The 18,668-nt window shown below is 41.8% G+C and overlaps 1 protein-coding gene across 26 annotated transcripts in view; it reads right to left on the bottom strand.

Annotated features, from left to right (window-relative positions):
* Nucleotides 1–18,668, bottom strand: part of STAU1 (staufen double-stranded RNA binding protein 1) — a 47,049-nt gene that overhangs the window by 1,802 nt on the left and 26,579 nt on the right. For 18 of the 26 annotated variants that reach the window (XM_081033835.1, XM_081033847.1, XM_081033851.1 and 15 more), the window contains 8 exons: nt 11,563–11,661; nt 7,377–7,589; nt 6,144–6,287; nt 4,158–4,304; nt 2,800–2,875; nt 2,260–2,579; nt 1,566–1,688; nt 724–809 (listed from right to left, as the gene is read on the bottom strand). In XM_081033835.1, the coding sequence (XP_080889961.1) occupies nt 724–809; nt 1,566–1,688; nt 2,260–2,579; nt 2,800–2,875; nt 4,158–4,304; nt 6,144–6,287; nt 7,377–7,589; nt 11,563–11,661 (1,208 nt within the window). Of the gene's footprint in view, nt 1–723; nt 810–1,565; nt 1,689–2,259; nt 2,580–2,799; nt 2,876–4,157; nt 4,305–6,143; nt 6,288–7,376; nt 7,608–11,562; nt 11,662–18,668 lie in introns of all 26 variants that reach the window. The other 8 variants (XM_081033832.1, XM_081033853.1, XM_081033834.1 and 5 more) reach the window with 1 other exon arrangement.

Raw genomic sequence — 18,668 nt, 5'->3', positions numbered from 1 at the left:
CTCAGCAACAAGGTTGCCGGTTCGATTCCCTCATGGGATGGTGGGCTGTGCCTCTTGCAACTAAAGCCTGAAAACGGCAACTGGACTTGGAGCTGAGCTGCGCCCTCCACAACTAGACTGAAGGACAATTTGGAATTGATGGGCCCTGGAGAAACACACTGTTGCCCAATATTCCTCAGTAAAAAAAATAAAATAAAAAATAAATAAAAGGAAGTTAGCAGACACTGAGTTCAATAGCACAGGTCCCAATTTATGATAACTGGATTAAAAGATTTCACAGGATATACTGTCAAGTGAAAAAAACAAGGAAAAAACCAAGGAGAACGTGTGGATAGCATGTTACCTCTAGGAGGGAAAGGAAGAAAAGGAAAGAAATAACTATATTTACATAAAGCAACATAGGAAGGATATATAAGAAACTAAAAAATGTGACCTCTGGGTAGAGGTAGGGAGAAAGACGGATGGGGACTGCATGAGGGCAAGATTTATCACATAATAATTTTTATTTCAGACCCATGTAAATGTATTACCTATTCAAAATTTAATTTAAAAGAAAGAAAGAAAGAAAAAAGTGGAGCTCTCTGCCCCAAACTTGGAAACCCTTCAGGGGAAAGGGACAGAAAGCGACTAAGGCAAGTGGTGTTTCACTACTGAGCTGAGAAGACAGCTTGAACTTAACAAAAACGAGGAACAGAGCCTTTCCAAGAAAATCAGCTCACTCACACAGACATTGGTCCATTTCCTGTTCTTGGCATCTCTGTATTTTGTTGGTCCAACTCAGACAGCAACTTTAAAATGTTCAATGCAGCCTAGTGGGGGGATGAAAAGAAAAGTCAAACCACAGCCACTGCTCGGGCCCACACATAAGACACTCAGTAGGGAGGGGAGGGATTCTACCGAACAACAAAGCAGATGGCCCCACTAAATAACCCTTTTCTTTAATGTTTGAGTTTTTAAAATAAAGACAAATTATCATGGTTATTTCATCAAATTACAACCTCTGTTAATTTTGTTATATATTTCTTTCCGGTATTTTCCTATGGTAACTGGACTATATAAATTGTGTATCCTACTTATAAACAAAAACCTATGATTTTCCTTGTTAGAATACATTATCTTCAGCACATTCATTTAATGGATGCATTCTACTCCATCAGGTGAATATACTACAGTTTATGTAGATTAATCAATTCTTTTCAGTTTCAGTATTTCTTACAACAATAATTTCATCGGAACAGAATATGACAATAAAAGGCTTTCTAAAGCTGCCAGAACTTGGGCCTGCAGTTCCTTCTTCTGGTAAGAGGTGAACTGAATGACTTCTGAAGGCATCCAGGATCCAGGGCCCTAACCCCACCGCCCCCGTCAGCGTGGGCAAGGGAAGGAAGGCTTGGCTAAAGCTGATGAGTTCTGATAAATACAATGAGGAATCAATCCAGTAAACTAAGAAAAAAGTCTTCAAAATATGAAATCTACCAACAGTCGTGTCTGTGCGAGACCGTCCACCTGTCCACCCACCCGCCTGCAGCCAGCAGCAGGCCCGAGCCGGCCCACTGGGGACGCACCATGTCATGGCAGGACTCCACATCCTTCCCGATGCCGTGGCTGATGAGAGGCGGCTGAGAGGAGCAATTGATAAGAGATACAAATTCGTTCTTGTTGTTTTTGGGGAAGTCTTTGTATTCGACCTAAGGGGGAAAAAAACACTGAGGCAAGGGTAGGGAAGTGGTGAATGCACGGGCACCGGCCGCGGCTCTGGCCCAGCAAGGGGGATGACAGCTCTCCCCCGGTCCAAGCCTGACGTGGCCACACAGCGACTGTCAGAGGGGCACCAAGGGCTGCATGCAGAGTAGGGCCACAGCTTCCAGAATCTTCCTGGAACCTAGATGTCTACTAAACAATCTGGTCTGAAAGAAGCCATGTCCTTTCCTACCAGGTAGAAAAGGCCCGCACAACGAATGTCTTCTCACTGAAATCTAACTGACAGCTACCATTAGATTAGAGGCTTTGTCATTACTACGGTAAGCTTGGATTTTTACATTTTATTACCAAAGGTCAAGGATTTTCTCATACCTTACAGGCTTGTAACACTTTCCATATCTCCCGGCCCTTCCTCAGGATGACCCTCTTCCCATACTTCCCTCATCCATCCCCCTAGACAACTTGATTTAAAAAACAAGGCACAAACTTCACTTCCTCAGAGAAAACCAAAGAAGAAGATTGCACTGCGGCCCACACCGCACTGCTCAGGCCCCTTACCTGGAATCCCTGGACTCGGGAGAGATAGTCCAGCTGCTCAGAGGGCCTTGTGAGAGGTCCGTGGGGTACGTGGCCTGAAGACATGTTATTCTTTAAAATGGTCTCGGCTGTGGGCGAGGTGCCCCCATACAACAATTCCCGGGCTATCATGGCTGTTACCGTGGCCTTGGCAGGGTTCGGAGCCGCCCTGGTGAAATCTTTGGTGTGATGTCCTTGACTGACCCCTACGGCCTGAGCAACCTCAGGCACCATGGGAAGAATTCCAGCAGGCAGCTGCTGATGACTAAGATAAGGCATCCTAAATTCATCCTCTTTATTGCCTGGGGAGGGACACACAGACAAATCAACACAAGTCCACACACACTGCGTGCCTGGAAAGATTATGAAGCCCCAAGCCGGCCCTCCCTCAGTGCCCTCAAAGGGATGGCGCAGAGCCAAACATCACAGTGGCAACTCATTCACTGGGCACTTGCTATGACCAGGAACCACGCAAACCCCAGAATCACATTCAGATCAAGACAATGTTAATATCACACTTACTAGTCCCATTTTCATCCCCAGAGCCAGGTTCAAAAAAGGTTACTTTTCTTCCATCCCCTGGTTTCTTTATGGGTGTCTTAAAAGAAAAAAAAAGGCCATGAGTTGAAAAATTAGTTCCTGCTGTCTAAAACAACTGCAAACTCTAACCAGCATTAATCTTAGGTTTTTCCACTTCTGAAATATGAGAAGGCAATCGGCAGAAAGCCCTGCCCCAAGGCCTGGCCGCCCAGCGCGTCCCATGGCAGAGCAGAGCCCCCAGCTTTCCCCCAGTGTGCACCCCCCGCCCACACCAGCCTGTCCATGAGCAGCAGCTGACCAAGTACACGGGACTGAACGCTGAGCCCCGCTCTGCACTCACATGAAGCGAGGGGAACATAAAATCAGAAGGAGCCCATAGGCACCAGCCTAGTAGAGCCCAAGGTGGGGAAGGAAGCATTCAGAGCGCAGCGAAACAATAGTTTCCTGGAGCTGATAGCCAATTAAAAGGTAAGGTTGACATTTCCAGGGATAACAAACTTCAAGGGAATGTTACTGGATCAAACTTTTGTCAAACACAAGGTCTCCTTTCTGAAAAGGAAAGGATGCCTATGAATGCTCCACAAGCAGCTGGAATGAAACAGCCAAAACCAAGTCCAGGACCTTTGCAAACTCTCTGATAGGTGTCTGGGGTCCCAATTAACTGTGTGGCCCCAGCAGATCCAACTGGCAGAGGTGACTGAATCAGCCCCGCGTTTTTTCAAGTTTATCCCGACAGGTCCATTCAGTGACTAGAAACTAGGTCAGTCAAGGCTTTCATTGAGGGCACTGCTTACCAGTCTTGGCAGAAGTAAAATTTTCAATACGGGATTCTTTTTATCTAGTGTTGAATTTATAAGGAAAAAGAAATCTCAAATCTAAAGTATGGATTTGGCCCTGACTCTAAAATCACATTGTCTCAGAGTCACAGAAAAACCAAAGCCAGCTCCACAACTAACAAAAGCCTAAGTTGATGAATCTTTTGTGCAGGGCTCATTCCAAGAGCACAAATAATGGAATCACACATTTGTTACCTTCAAGCCCAATTACCCATCATCCCACAAATGGAGAGGAGCAAGCTGCCCTCCGGCAAAGTCCCAGACCAGAGATACTGGAACAGCTACGACTCAAGCCAGAGCTGTGCCTGCAGCCGTGGACATGCACCTCCCGTCCTGACCAGGTTATAATGCTCCACATGGATAAGAGGCCACTCAGCAGGGCTGCTCTACTGCCGAGAGCATGAGGCCTGGGCCTGAGGGCTGGCCCCGAGCTGACAGAGCCCCCAGGACGAGGGGAGAAGGTCATCTCACAATGAGCGCAGAGACAGGGCCCCGAGTCCTCACCTTCTCCTCGGATTTGAGGGCTGGTTTGGTGGGCTGAGCCTGCGGGACTTTGAAGCCAAGGATCTCCAGCATGTTCTCGGCCGCGTTGCGTTTGGCCACCTTCTTATTTGTGCCCGTTCCCTCTGCGGTATGGTTTCCCACCTTCACCTGCAGAAAGAAGGCAGGACTCAGATCAGTGCTTAAACTTGCAGAGGAAAGACCGGTCAGGAACTGGTGTGCTGACAAAAGGACACGGCAAAGGTCAGAAGCTTGGTGGCTTCTGAGTACTGCCTGGGGCTGGCCTGGATCAGTCCGCGGAAGGCAGGAACTGGGCACGCTGGTTGTTAAACGGAGCCATTATTAAACAGTAAGTTGTATAAGCTTATAACTAAGTAAATAATTTTAACAAACAGAGATACTTAAAACTCATCACTTCCTAATACGACTACATTTTACAATTATCTGTGTTTTTGAAGTTCATTACACCTGTTGTATTTGTGGGCGGAAGTATTAGTAATTGTGTGCTGCCGCCCGTCTCTTCCTGCCTCCATGCCCAGGTCAGGGAGAGTGTGGAAACGGCCCTGGTGGGTACAGCACAGGATTCTGCTAAAAGCAAGAGTTAAGCTGTTTTGTTGACTTGTCTATTGCAGCCATAAGTGATGGAGAAAAGGTTAATAATACGGTATAAGCTTAAAAGCGTATCAGGTCTCAGCCTGGACATTGCAACGAGTACAAAACCTGAATTCTTCCCATCTTCGAAAATTTTGTGATTCAGCAAAGAAGTCACTCATATTGTTTACAAATAAGTGAAATTCCGACAAGGCTTTATTGTTTTACTTTCATCTTACTTGTTAATGTAAACAAAAATATCAACCAATACTCATTTGTCAATGACATAAGCAACCTGAAGAACAATAAAGCATTTATGTAGTCTCATTTTATAACATCATCAGTGACAGTCACACTAGAGTGACAATGTATGAAATATACAATAGAGTATTATACATATATATTATTCACAAATTACCTTACACATCCTTTCTGTCAGTGAAATTTATAATATATCTACGTACATATGTGGGTGTGTACAGAACTTCACAGGCACACGCGCGTCACTGCCACACTTCCCTCGCCTAAGAGTTGGTTGGTAAACAAATTCCAACACATCCTACTGCTTACAATCCCCTTCCAAGCTGGTCTTGATCACAGACCAAAACCAAAGCCCCACATCACAAAACTGAGAGCGTCAAGAAAACTTTCCCTGGCCTGGGAGGAGGGGCCTGGGGCTGACTCCTGACCTGGCCTCTACCAGCTCCGTGACCTTGGGAAAACGACTGATCCTCTCAGCAAGCTGCAGTTTCCTCTCCGAATGGACAGATCAGCACTCTTCTGACTTGGAAGGTGAAACACATCAGGCTAAGTGATGATGCTTTAATTGTAAAGTGCCACCCAAGAGTTAAGTATTCTGGATTTTACCAGAAAATACTTTTAAATTCAAATCACCACTTAAGCTAAGCTGCCGATGTGAATAAACGTTTAGTAAGTTAAATATGAGGAGAAAACCTCTGTGCTAATCTGAAGTGTCCCCAATTGGAGGAACAGCCAACCTGGAGTCCAGATTCTACAGAAGGATTAGGAGGAGCAGGGAAGAGAGCCTTTGATATAACTCATAAAATTTACCTTCTGAAAAGGGTACAAACCATCAAGTAGATGTAATGAGAAAATTCACGCACAATCCCACCACCCCAGCGCTCTTCTAAACTGGTGCACTGCCTGGGCTCCTACCTGTTGATACAGTAGCACCTGTTCTGAGCACCCAAGGACATGCTTTAAAGTATCAAGTTACCGCAAGCCACACGGTCCCACTATCAGTAATGTTGGTGGCAGGAGCGGCCCTCTGGTCCGACGCACTGGACCTGGCCTTGAGAAGGCATCGGCCCCTCATCTTATCAGGCTCTGAGACGCGATGAGCCAGAGAAGGGCTGCTGGTCATCCACACGGACTCACCTGCATCACAAACTCCCTGCGGCGAGGGAGGCCGCGCTCAGTGAGTAGCAAGTACTCCGGCTCCTTCTCCTTCTTTGCCTGCTGGATCTGGGCCAGTCTGCTGATTGGGTTCATCACCTGACCATATTCTGGGCCACTCTGCACCTGAGGAATAAGAAATGTAGAAACCGTGTGCCATGTTAGTCACAGAAAGGACCTTGCCAATCAGAGGTCAGGACATGACAACACTTTACTGATCTAATGGCTCAGAATTAATCTGATCTTTTGAAAATCTTTTTTAATTGAAAGATGCTTAATGATTTTCTATGATTGATCTGAGGTGATTTTAAGGTCCTCTCAGCAAACCAACATCAACACTTCACTATGAGTAAGCAAGCATCATTGCGATGTGCGCTTTTTAACAAGAAATTTCAACACACGACAATGAATAAAGAGGGAGAAAAAATATAGAGCCATATTCCTAAAACTTCCCAAAAGTCTCTATTATGAAATGGGTTCCCAGCTTTCTTAACAATGATTCAAAATCCACATGCCATTAAAAAAATACTCAAAAGAATATTAAGCTGACACCACGCGGAAATAAGAACCTAAGATCCCACAGTGGCCAGTCTCAACACCGACGAATCCTCACCCACTCTCTGGTAAGGAATGCCTTCCAGGGTTTGTTAAACGAAAAAACTATATTGACAATCCTGACTGACATTCATAAACGTGCCCACATGGACTCCTGTCCCTTCTCTGGGAGTGTAGTATAATTTCTGAGAGATCCGTTAGCAGGTCTCAAGAATCCAAATGAGCGGGAAGGTGTCCAGTGAGGTGTGCCACTCCAATGCCTGCCCCTGGACGTCCTTCCTGCCACGAATGTCATTCACATTTGGAATAGCACAGTGGTCAGTGAGACGGAGGAGACACAGCTAACCACTCCCAGCAGATGGGTGCTGCAGCTGTGATCACAGGGCTGAGAGGACACGCTCATGCAGACGTGTGTGTGGGTGTGTGTGTGTGTGCGCGCGCATGCATGTGCCTGCAGGGGCCCCCACTGAACCTGGCTCAGTGTCCTCATCTGCCCAACCTGCGGCTCCCCAGAGACCTACACAAGGGGGCCCCTGTAAAGGGTCTCCCGGACCTGGTGTGTGCACATCAGCTCCTTCCCCTTTCACTGGAGTCAGCAACCAGTTGTCTAAGCTCTCCAACCATCCATGGGCAAAACTCTTTACTAGGGAAGTGTCTTACCCTGACTATGGGTTTTGTTTTCTTTTTGATTCTGGGCTTCACCCGCTCCACTGTGGGCAGGGGCGGCAACTTCTTTAGCTCCTCAAGAACAGCAATAGCAGCGTTTTTCTTGGAAATCTTCTTGCTCTTCCCTTCACCTTCCCCCACAAACTCGCCAACCGACACCTTGGTGACAAAACTCTTCATGTGGGGTGGGCCACTCTCCCGGGCGACCTGTTTTAGAGGGAAAGACTGAGTGAAAGCATTACAGACACTTATTACGAGCTGTAGGGCACACTGGTAATCACGCTACTTCACATGAAAACATTCATAACGGGGATGAAGGTCAAAACCCATTTAATGAAGGGAGTGTAAATGTCAGCATGAGGAAACAGTGATAATACTGAATATTTTTTCTTCCCTTTCCTCGTATTTTTCCAACTTGTTGATGCTCTTGGCTCTGATGAGTCCCAGACAGTGAGGCATGGAACAGGGGAACATTTTCTACTCCCACCCTCTCATCAGAATGGCTCACATCTCCCCAGGGTCACAGACTGTCCTGAGTGCAGGGTTATCCGCTGCAGATGGCAGAAAGGAAGCTGGTCCAGCAAAGCCCAGAAATAATTATGGCACAGAGAGTTCAACTTTAATATTTGCTCTGAGCCTCCAGCCAAAATTGACCTTATTAAACATTGGCTGCTATGCAGCTGTAAAAAAGAATGAGAAAAATCTCTAAATGCGGAGAATAACAAAAAGCAAGCTGCTGAAGAGTATATATGGTACCCTAACTTTTGTGTTAAGGATTTTACATATATGTATACATATATATAAACAGACACGTGCATTTATATTCTTATTTTTGCAAAAAGAAACATAAGAAGGATAAAGTAGAAACCAACGGAATTAGTTCCCTACAGTATGTGAGAGGGAGTGGGGGAAGGAGGTGAGATGACACTTCTGAATGTATCTTTTTGTATAGTTTTGACTTTTGGAACCAATTTAGTGTTTTACACAGTAAAAATGTAAAAATCAATAAAGATGGGGAAAAACACTAAAATGGAATAGGAACAGAAACCTGCGTATTAAAGTGATTACATACTCACACAGGAGAAAAATAAAAATCAAAGCCTACATGAGCCCAGACATCATTGGAAAGAACTCAGAGAACTTATACTACCAGACTCCAAGACTTCCTCTCAACTTCCAGCCACTACGCCATCGTGGCATTGTGGGAGGGTAAACACAGGGGCAATACCACAGGGAGAACACAGAAATGGACCTGCTTATACTGTCTCCTGATTTTTGGCAAGCATTCCAAACCAATGGTATTGGAGCAACTAGATATCCACGTGGGGAAAAACTGAACCATGATCTTGAACTCAACCACAAACAAAAATTAACTGGAGCTAGAACCCAGACCTAAAGGTAAAAGCTAAACACTATAAAGCTTGCAGAAGAAAACGGGAGAAAAATTCATAACAATGAGGTTGGCAAAGAGTTCTGGAACACAAAAGGACACTACAAAGAAAAAAAACCCGAATTCCTCTAAATTAAAAACTGCTCGTTAAAACACATTTAAAAAGTTAAAAAGGGGGGCCTAGAGAATGAGAGAATATTTAAATATATGTATCCGACAAAGGATTTATATCCAGAATATTTAAAGAACTGCAAGTCAATAAAATGACAAACTACTCAATTTAAAAAATGTTTGAACAGGTACTTCACAAGATCTCTAAATGACCAGTAAGCATATGAAAAAGTGTTTGTATCACTGCTGTGCTCCCAGGTGGGAATGCAGGTACCTAAGAGTGGCCTTGACTGGCCGACAAAGGCTGAGGCATGCTGGGAAGGGAGGGCACCTGCAGACTGACGTTGGGGTGCCCCCTAGGGCCCTCACATACCACGATTCCAAAATGCCCTGGCCCTGAACAGTGCTTTCCATGTCCTCGGATGAGTCTGCAAATTAAGAGCAGCTGCCCTGCCAGCTCACTTCAAATCCCCAGCTCCACCGCGGCCCCTCAGCCACCATGTTCACCGTCTACTCACACCACGATCCCGCCACCGACATTTGGAGTCGGGGCTCGGATGCATTTACTGTGATCAAGTCACACTTGCCTCCCAATGACTACATCAACCAGCACCATCGCATTTTCCTAACTAAAACTATATATTTTATCAAAAAATCAAGTTGTATACATTTTCCTGAAGAACTGTATGCATGGCTCCTGTCTTCTATCGAACACCTAACCCACTTTCCTATGTGAGAGATTTTACTATCAAAAACTTAGTTTAAAAAAAACCAAAACTATTCTGTTCTTTTAGTCAATAAACATTTCCTGAGCACCCACTACATGCTATGCAATCTTCCAGGTATAAGAACTGTGGGGGGGAATGGAAGCTCTTGCTCAAACTAATAATGTAAGTTAATATGAACCTTTGATGTGAGAGTACATACAAGTACATACAAGTACATACAAGGACTCATATTAACAAACTCAATGCTACAAGCTGAACACAAATTGTAATGTTTTAAATTATTACTTTAAAGATATTTACCACCAGAGGGCAATCCCACAATTTTTTTTATGTGACTACCTGACAAGTCCCCTGCTATGTGATACCTATTCCTGCACACAATTCTGAAAGGCAAATCTGAAAGCTAAATGAAAATGAAGCAGGATGAAGCAATCTGGTCCCCAAATCCCACAGAGCCAACCCTCAAACGGCAATCCCTCATTACGGTTCCGGAAAGCACTGTGACTCTCAGGTCGGGCGGCAACTAGTGTGAGCAGGTGACAAGCTACCCAGGGCCCAGCAGTCATCTCTGTAACTCTGATGTGACCCAGGAAGCCAGGCATCTCTGACTCCACAATCTTGGTACCACTCCCTCCAATCTTTGAAAACCCATCCTCATACCATACGTATCCCTCAGGAGGAAGAGAGAAGGAAGATTTCCTCCCTTTCCTGCAATGGGTGCACAGGGAGACCTTGTGGTTTCTTGGGGTGAATCTCCCACCTAGTTCCCACCCAAACCCTAGCCCTGTCATTCTGTATGTCCTGTCTCATCGCCTCCCCAATCCCCACACTCCACCCCCAACAGAGGGAGAAAGGCTAGAAGGGATGAAGGGACAGGTAAGAAGCTACCATCCCTGGACGCACCTGGTGCTCAGCACTCTGGAAGGGGAACAGTATAAACCTGGTCTGGTGGGCCAGGGATTGGTGTGGGAGGACGTGGGATGGCCTTGTGATCCGAGTGCAACACCCCGCCCGTACTTATGACCCATGGCAGGCAGGTAAACCATCATCATCACTCCACTGGTAGATTAAGGACTGAACTCAGAGGCCAGTTTAAGGTGCTAGCACATAATATAAGAAACTGTATGAAAGTCAGGCATGAAACTTGGGGGATCTAACTGCAAAAATGCTACAAAAGTTTATGAACCATTTAAATTGTTTCAAGCAGATGTCCCATTGCAAATTACATTTGCCTAAAGTAACAATGTGTGAGTTTAAAGCTCTTTGGAAGACTAAATGTATGGTCTTTATAACTTTGACCAAAGAACTGGCAAACAAATCTGCTTTGTGTGTTAAAACATGACATAACCAAGCATGGAAATCAAAAGAAAGAATTTGCCAGACTATTAAGGAAATTTCTACAAATTTCTCCCTTACCTGCCTACCTATTTGGCCTCACTGTGTCTTTGAAGGAAACATGTACTAACGGATCTTATTTTCCATTTTCAACTCACAACCGTTATTGTTTTTAGACTATAAAGTCTCCAATGACAAATGAAGTTACTAAATGGGTGGACTGGACAATGACAAAACCTATGTCCTTTTTAACCTTACTCTTACAAGATTTTTAGGCACTATTTAAGAAGATTCTTAACATTTTGGGATAAAAGAAGCTTCTGACAGTCTTCTGAAAATAATGGAACCTCCCCAGAAGAATACATGTGAACATAAACACAATACTCTTCAGCCCATTTCAGGAGATTCAGACCTACGGAGGCCATCATGGACCGTCTATACAGACCCCTAAGTTCATGACTCCTAGAATAGTGCTTTGCTAAATATAAAGTCTGAATCTTAAATCTGAAGGTTCACATATATGGGATTATTCCAATATTATTTAGGAAAAATATAATCCCAGTGATGAATACCAGCAGTATTGTATAACAGAGTTCTACAAGTAAAATAAGCTTACCTCAAAATTCACAGGCAAGTTCCGTTTAAGTGCAATCTCAAACACTTGACTTATTTCAGACTTATTGAGATTTTCTTCTTCTGATTCTCTTCCAGTCACCTAAAGGAAGAATAATTGTTTAGTGGTCAACTCTTAGTAAAACCATCAACATCCCAGCTGTGATGATAAACCTTAAAAGCACTGAACCTCGGTTTTATGGATCGAGCGCTAAACCAGTGAACAAGGCCACACGCGTTCCGTGTGCCAGTGAATTTAAAAGGTTAAAGAAAAAAGTCTCCTATCACACACTTGGGTCAGATTGTACCTCATAAATCCACCATAGACAATGCACACATAACAGACTTCTAGGTACGAATCAGCCTAATCGTGGTACAGCAAGATGGCTCGCTGGCTACTCAGGAAGAGTGACTTCCAAAGCTCCCGTCAAGGACTGGCGAGCCGCACATTTTGGAAAAAATCAAAATATAGATAGGTGTTTGTGGGACAAGGCAAGTTCAAATATAAGTCTCTCCACCTAAGTATGCAGGTTTCTTATCTGGACATAAAGTCTCTGGAAACCACTTTTTTCAAAAGGATGCTGCTGAACAATTATAAAACTGCCAAGTATCTCATCCCAGCTGCTGGCAAAAATTCAAGGTGCAAACTACTAAAGTCTCCTGAACAAAGGCTGGGATTCTATCTTTATAACGAGGTTCATTTATAGTCCTCCAGCCAGGGGCGGGATTGCAGAGGAGAGACCTCTGTGCGTGCAGATAACATAACTGATTCCATGGTGTGCTGCAATGATAACAGGAGAAATGAGATAAGCTCGGTAACAGCCAAGTGCCCCAAAACATGGCAAGTGCGCTCTGCTTTTCCTCATGTTATTGGGACTCTTTAATCAAAAAATTTCTAAAATCCTATTTCCAAGATTAGAACTGCTTGACAGCGTGTACAGGACTATCCAGAATTTTAACTGTTGTGCATTTCCTTGCGTTTATCAGGTAGATTCTATACCTACACTGGAGCATTATTTCAAGCTCTAACTAAAAGAAATAAAACTTGAAGTTAAAAAAAAGCACATTAATATAATCAAGAATATAATTTTGTACAAGTACATTGATCCCAGACACTATTTGTAATTCCTTCTTTCCTTTCTATGATGCTAATGTCTTCTTTCCAATCTGATTTCACTTCACTCTCTGCCTGGTCAAAATTATTTGCATAACATTTCTGGTGGTTTATTAAGCTAAACATACTTTTATTCTTGTTGTTTAAGTCCTAAGGAGAAAAAGGGCCTGCCTTTTTATGAGTGAATCCTTAAAGCCAGAAATCTTCACGCAAGGTGCATTATGAGGCTTGGGTTCCACAGAGGTTTTATTTGAAATTTAGTTGTTAAATACATTTTAAACTTTAAAAAAATTACCGAGTTTTAAAAATACGTTCAACAAATGGTGCTGGGAAACCCAGATATTCACACACACAAAAATGAACCCTTACCTTGTACCATATACAAAAATAAACTCAAAATGGATCAAAGACCTAAGCATAATGGCTAAAATTATAAAACTCTTAGAAAACATTGGGGAAAATTCACGACACCGGATTTGACAATGATTTCTTAGGTATAACACCAAAAGCACAGGCAATAGAAGGAAAAAAATAAACTGGACTTCATCAAAACTTAAAACTTTTGTGCATCAAAGGACACTATCAAGTGAATAAAAACAACCCACAGAATGGGAGAAAATAGTTGCAAATCATGTCTGATATAGAATTAACATCCAGAATATAAACAGAACTCCTACAACTCAATAACAACAAACAACCCAATTCAAAAATGGGGACAGGATTTAAATAGACATCTCTAAAGAAAATATACAAATGGCCAAGAAGCACATGAAACCATGCTCAACACCACTGATCATTAGGGAAATGCAAATCAAAACCACAATGATACCACCTCCCTCCCACAAGAATGGCCACAACAAATAACAAGTGTTGGTGAGGATGTGGAGAAACTAGAACCCCTGTATGTTGCTGGTGAGAACGTAAAACACTGCTGCCTCATGTGGAAAACAGTTTGGTGGTTCCTCAAAAAGTTAAATAGAGTTACAATATGATCCAGCAATTCCACTTCTAGACATATACTCAAAAGAATAAAGTAAGGACTCAAACACATACTTGTACACCAATGTTCAAAGCAGCGTTATTCACAATAGCTGAAAGGTGAAAACAACCCAAACATCCATCAACAGATGAACGGGTAAACAAAATATGGTATATCCATACAATGAAATATTATTCAGCCTTAAAAAGGAATGAAATTCTGATACATGATACAACATGAATGAAATTCTGATACATGATACAACATGAATGAACCTTGAAAACAAGATAAATAAGCCAAACACAAAAGACAAATATCCACTTATCTGAGGTGTCTAGAACAGGCCAAGTGCATAGAGACACAGAAGCAGAATACAAGTTGCCAGGGGTGGGGTTGGGAGCAAGGGGGATTATTTAATGGGTACAGAGTTTCTATGTGGGATGATGAAAAGTTCTGAAAATGGACAGTGATGATAATTGTACAACACTGAGAGCATACTTAATGCCATAGAACTATATACACTTAAAAATGGTTAAAATGGTAACCTTTACGCTATGTATATTTTATCTTAATGTTTTTTAAAGCAATAAAAAACTGTGCTTCACACCCAATATTAACACACAGGAGACTGTCAATACGTTCACTTGCGCTGACAGGTTAACCCATTTTGTGCACAGCAAGGCTTTTTGACAGCTGTTCATTTGAAGAGTATCCAGAGATTGTTTTAAATGAGTCTTAAAAAAAAAAAAGTCCACTCTCATGCTAAGTAAGTGTGTCAATGAGAATGTCTTCCTTATGTGCAACCAGAACAAAATTTGGAAATAAACTAGATGCTGAAGCTGATATAAGACATCAATTGCCATGCATGTACCCCAATTTTCAAATTTTTTTATTCATTATACCAGCCCAATTAGTTTTAACTTTTATTTTTAATTATGATCTACTTTAAAGTACAGATAGTAATGTAACAGGTAACTGTGCAGGATTTAACAAATGTCAACATTAAATACCATTGACATTAAATTTTGTTTCTTTTTTAAGGAACAGGATGGAGCCCTCCTCACTCTCCTTTCCATGGCGGAGTTAACTACTATTCTAAAATGAGACTGTATCTTTCCCAGCCATGTTTTTTTTGACAGACAAAAACAATATATTCTGTGTTGTGAAAATTCACAAATTAAGTGATTGCTTTAATAAATACTATAACATTCAAGCTTTTAAGTCTACACTAATGAAATGCTACATTTCTGTTTTACATATTGAGGTTCCACATAAGTCTGATAGAAAACAATGGTCTACTGCTAAATTCTAAATTCTAAGCCAGTGGCTCTCAACCACAGCAGCTCACTAGAATCACTTGGGAGCTTTACAAACACAGATGCCAGAGTCCCACTCCAGACAAGTGAACTCAAATTTTCGCAGGTCAGGCCTGGGTACCCCTTTTATTTATAGTATGTTGTTGTTTTTTAAGTCCCCAGGTGATTTTACTAGCAACCAGAGTTGAGATTCACTGCTCTAAGCCATTGCTTCCAAAGGAATTTCAAGAGGGACAAAGCAGCCAGTAAAATAAAAAAGCAAAACAGGAAACAAAGATATACATTTACTTGGAATTGAGAGTATGTTGCTCTTTTACATAAATAATTTTGATATTATCTGGATTGGACAAAATGTTGCAATGGGGGAAGCAGCAAATGACTCAAAACAAATTCACAAATACCATTCCCAGTAAGATGGGGAAAGTGTAGTAGGCCCTTAGTCTTACCTTCATGAAGTGGGAATTACTGTTAACATCAATCCCATAGTATGGTTCAGCAATAAAATCTAGGCAATATTAAGAAAAGAAAAAAACACTCTGAACCACGCTTAACCCTCAGTATGCCAGGAAAAAATAGTCATCACCATTTATCATCTGGCTCCAACAGACGCTTTTTGTTTTTCTATATTTCAAGGCATTTTACAAATAATATACAGAATAAAGAATAACAAAAATCGTTTCATTAGAGATTTTAATAAGAACATAAAATAGCAAACCCAAGTTTTTAATCCAGGTTTGTAGCGTGGAAGGCATATATATGTACCTGAAACGGGCAAGGTCCTTTAAATGCAGCTAACTGCACATCAGCTGGCAGCCTGAACCTGGAGCACAGCCCACTTGTAACGATGCAAGATTTCAAATCCATCTTCAATAGGTCCTAGCTTATCGTGACTCTGATTCTTCTACTGGTATTGTCAAAACACACTACTTTTGAACCTGACTCATAATTTTGTTAAAGAGAGAACAGCCATCTTCTTTGTTCCATAAAACAAAATGCTTTCGTTTTTAGATTTATAACCCCCCAAAGGAGGACCAATCTAACCATTCTTTTCATTGTTATATCATCTATTTCCTTCCAATTATCTTGGTACATATGCCTCCTTTGCATTTGCCCACTTATTTTGTGGACAGCAGGTGACAAGAAATAAATTCTGGTGGCCAAACATAAAAGATGAAAGAATGTTGTCACACATACTTTTTTTAAAAATCAAAACAGGATGGTCTGGGTTCATGTTGCAAAATATTGTGTGATGAAGTCCCTCCTATTGAGTGACCAGAAGAGAAGACACTTCCTTTTCGTACCAAAGAAATATATTACTCATTAGCTGATTCTTGAGTTTGAGAAAACTTATCTAAGGTTATCACCTAAAGACTCACCGTCTGAGATTTTACTTAAACACTCAATCTCACCATCCCCAATAGTCTACAGTGCTGCTGTCTCCTTGCATTCATCTTCTGATTTGTCTAATGATAGAACTTCCTCTGTCAATTCTCTTCTCTTTGCCAGTACAGATGGAAAAAGAAAAATTCTGAATTCTCACCTGAGTTCAATGAAAGCTAAATACAGTAAAGTAAAAAGATGCTGGCTCTAGCCTTCTTTTGTATCTTCTTGAAAGAATGTAGTACATTAGGCAATGCAATAAGAACATTAAAGGACGATGCAATAATGACAATTATTTTACTACTGTGTCATCCACCTAGGGATTTCATCCTTCTTTCATTTTCTTATTATTTTAGTCTTGCTTAGCATATTTGGGACTATATGATGAATAGTACTGAAATGGTACATAGGATGACAGACAGCAAAAATATTTCAAAACATAGAAAAATTAAGATTTCATAATGTAAAGATATATGAAAGGGTTCAAAGGACCAATATGATCGTTGTAAGACAGAATGAGTTTTATTCTATTTGAAAAAGTATGTTTTCTCTTTGTTCTTCATAAGACCTTTTAAAAAAGAGTAAAAGTCATGCAAAGTAAATCCCTTCAGAATTCGGAAAACAAGGGTCAAAAATGAAAATTGAGCCCAGTGGACCCTGACTGTATAATGAGGATTAATGTCTCCAATTTTAGTTTTAATTCTACCTAAATATGTCCCTGGCCACGTGAAGATAAGGAGCTGCATTTATTTATTTTTACAAAAGTATTTTTTTTAAAAAAACTTCCAACAGTACAATTTTGAAGTCAGTTTTCTACCACTACCACCTAGAGAAAACTACTTTAAAAGTCTGATATAACCTTCAAAATAAAAACTATGCACATCCAAATACATACACACACACACACACACACACACACACACACTCACGGCGCTTTTGTTTCCTTAAACGCAACCAGGATCACACTATACATATAATTAATAGCTCTGAATCTTGAACTCCTGCTCCCCCACCCAACAGATTATGGGCCTCCTTCCAGGCCCACGTACACAGACAGACTCACCACACTTGGGTACTCCCTTCGATAAAGGTATCCATTTATTAAACCATTTCCCTACTAATACATTACAGATACTGTAGCTATGACCGTCTTACCCGAACAGCTCAGACACTGAATAAGTCATCCTTTATTAGCGCAAACCTAAGATTAAAAATAAAATAAAAGCACTTTCCCAACTCAAGACCTTTGTACAAGCTGCTCCCTCGGCTGGGAATGTACATCCCTCCTCTGCTCTTTCGCTCATCTTTAGTCTCAGCTTAAACGACTTCCTCAGAGGACCTCTCTGAATACACCATTAGTCCACTCTAAGCGAGACATTTTATGCTTTTATAACACTTGCTACTTTTCCATCCTAGCACTCACTGCACTTTTCGATGATACTCATGTTACGATCTGTCAGCTCCATTAAGCTAAGCTCCACAGGGAGAGGGGCCTGGTACAAGGCCTGTCATCAAGCAACCAGACTATACCAGCCTTATAGACAGAAACTGCTGCCTTTATTGGCTATGTTCTAGAGAGGATGAATTGAGCCACCACCACACAATCACATGCTCTACAATTTTCAACAGCAGAAATGACAATTTGTTTAAAAGGACAATTTCCAATGCTGGTAGGCCGTGGGTAAACAGGCTGCTCACGCCCTGCTGGCAGAAGTCTAAGATGGTACTACCACCTTCCTGGTGGGGAACTTGGCCACCTACATGGGGGTGCAATTCTACTTCTAGGGCTGAAGCCCACAAAAAATAGCCAGAGACATACATAAAGATTTAACTACATCAATGTTCTTCGTTACATATTTTATTAACAGGAAAAACTGCGAACAACCTAAATAACCAAGCCTCTGTTGAAAAAGACTGGTACATGCATACGATGGAACACCCTGCAGCCATTAAAAAGTGCTTAGCTACATGGTGGATTTGAGTCCTCCGTGGAACTGTAAGTAAACGGCATGGTAACATATTAATGATAAGCACTTCAGTGAAAAAGGGTGGTTTCCATACAATACCATCCCATTTCTGTGAAGTTACTTCTAAATGCACTGACATCCATCAAAATGTTTATGTAGTGATTATTTACAAGTGGCGAATTTATAAACCATTTGTTTTTACTTGTTTTTTAATTTTAAAATGTGTATAGTTCATATGCATTACTTGTAAGAAAAAAAATTGAAGTTATCTTTTGAAAATGTCTCTCTTTACCCCTCTCTTACCAGGGGGCCTGGTAAGTCAGAGGCAGCTCGTTTGGGCAGAAGGCCAAGTGT

This window comes from Rhinolophus hipposideros, assembly GCF_964194185.1.
Source record: "Rhinolophus hipposideros genome assembly, chromosome: 22".
NCBI classification, from domain to species: Eukaryota; Metazoa; Chordata; class Mammalia; order Chiroptera; family Rhinolophidae; genus Rhinolophus; species Rhinolophus hipposideros.
This window is presented reverse-complemented; position numbering and strand designations above follow the sequence as displayed.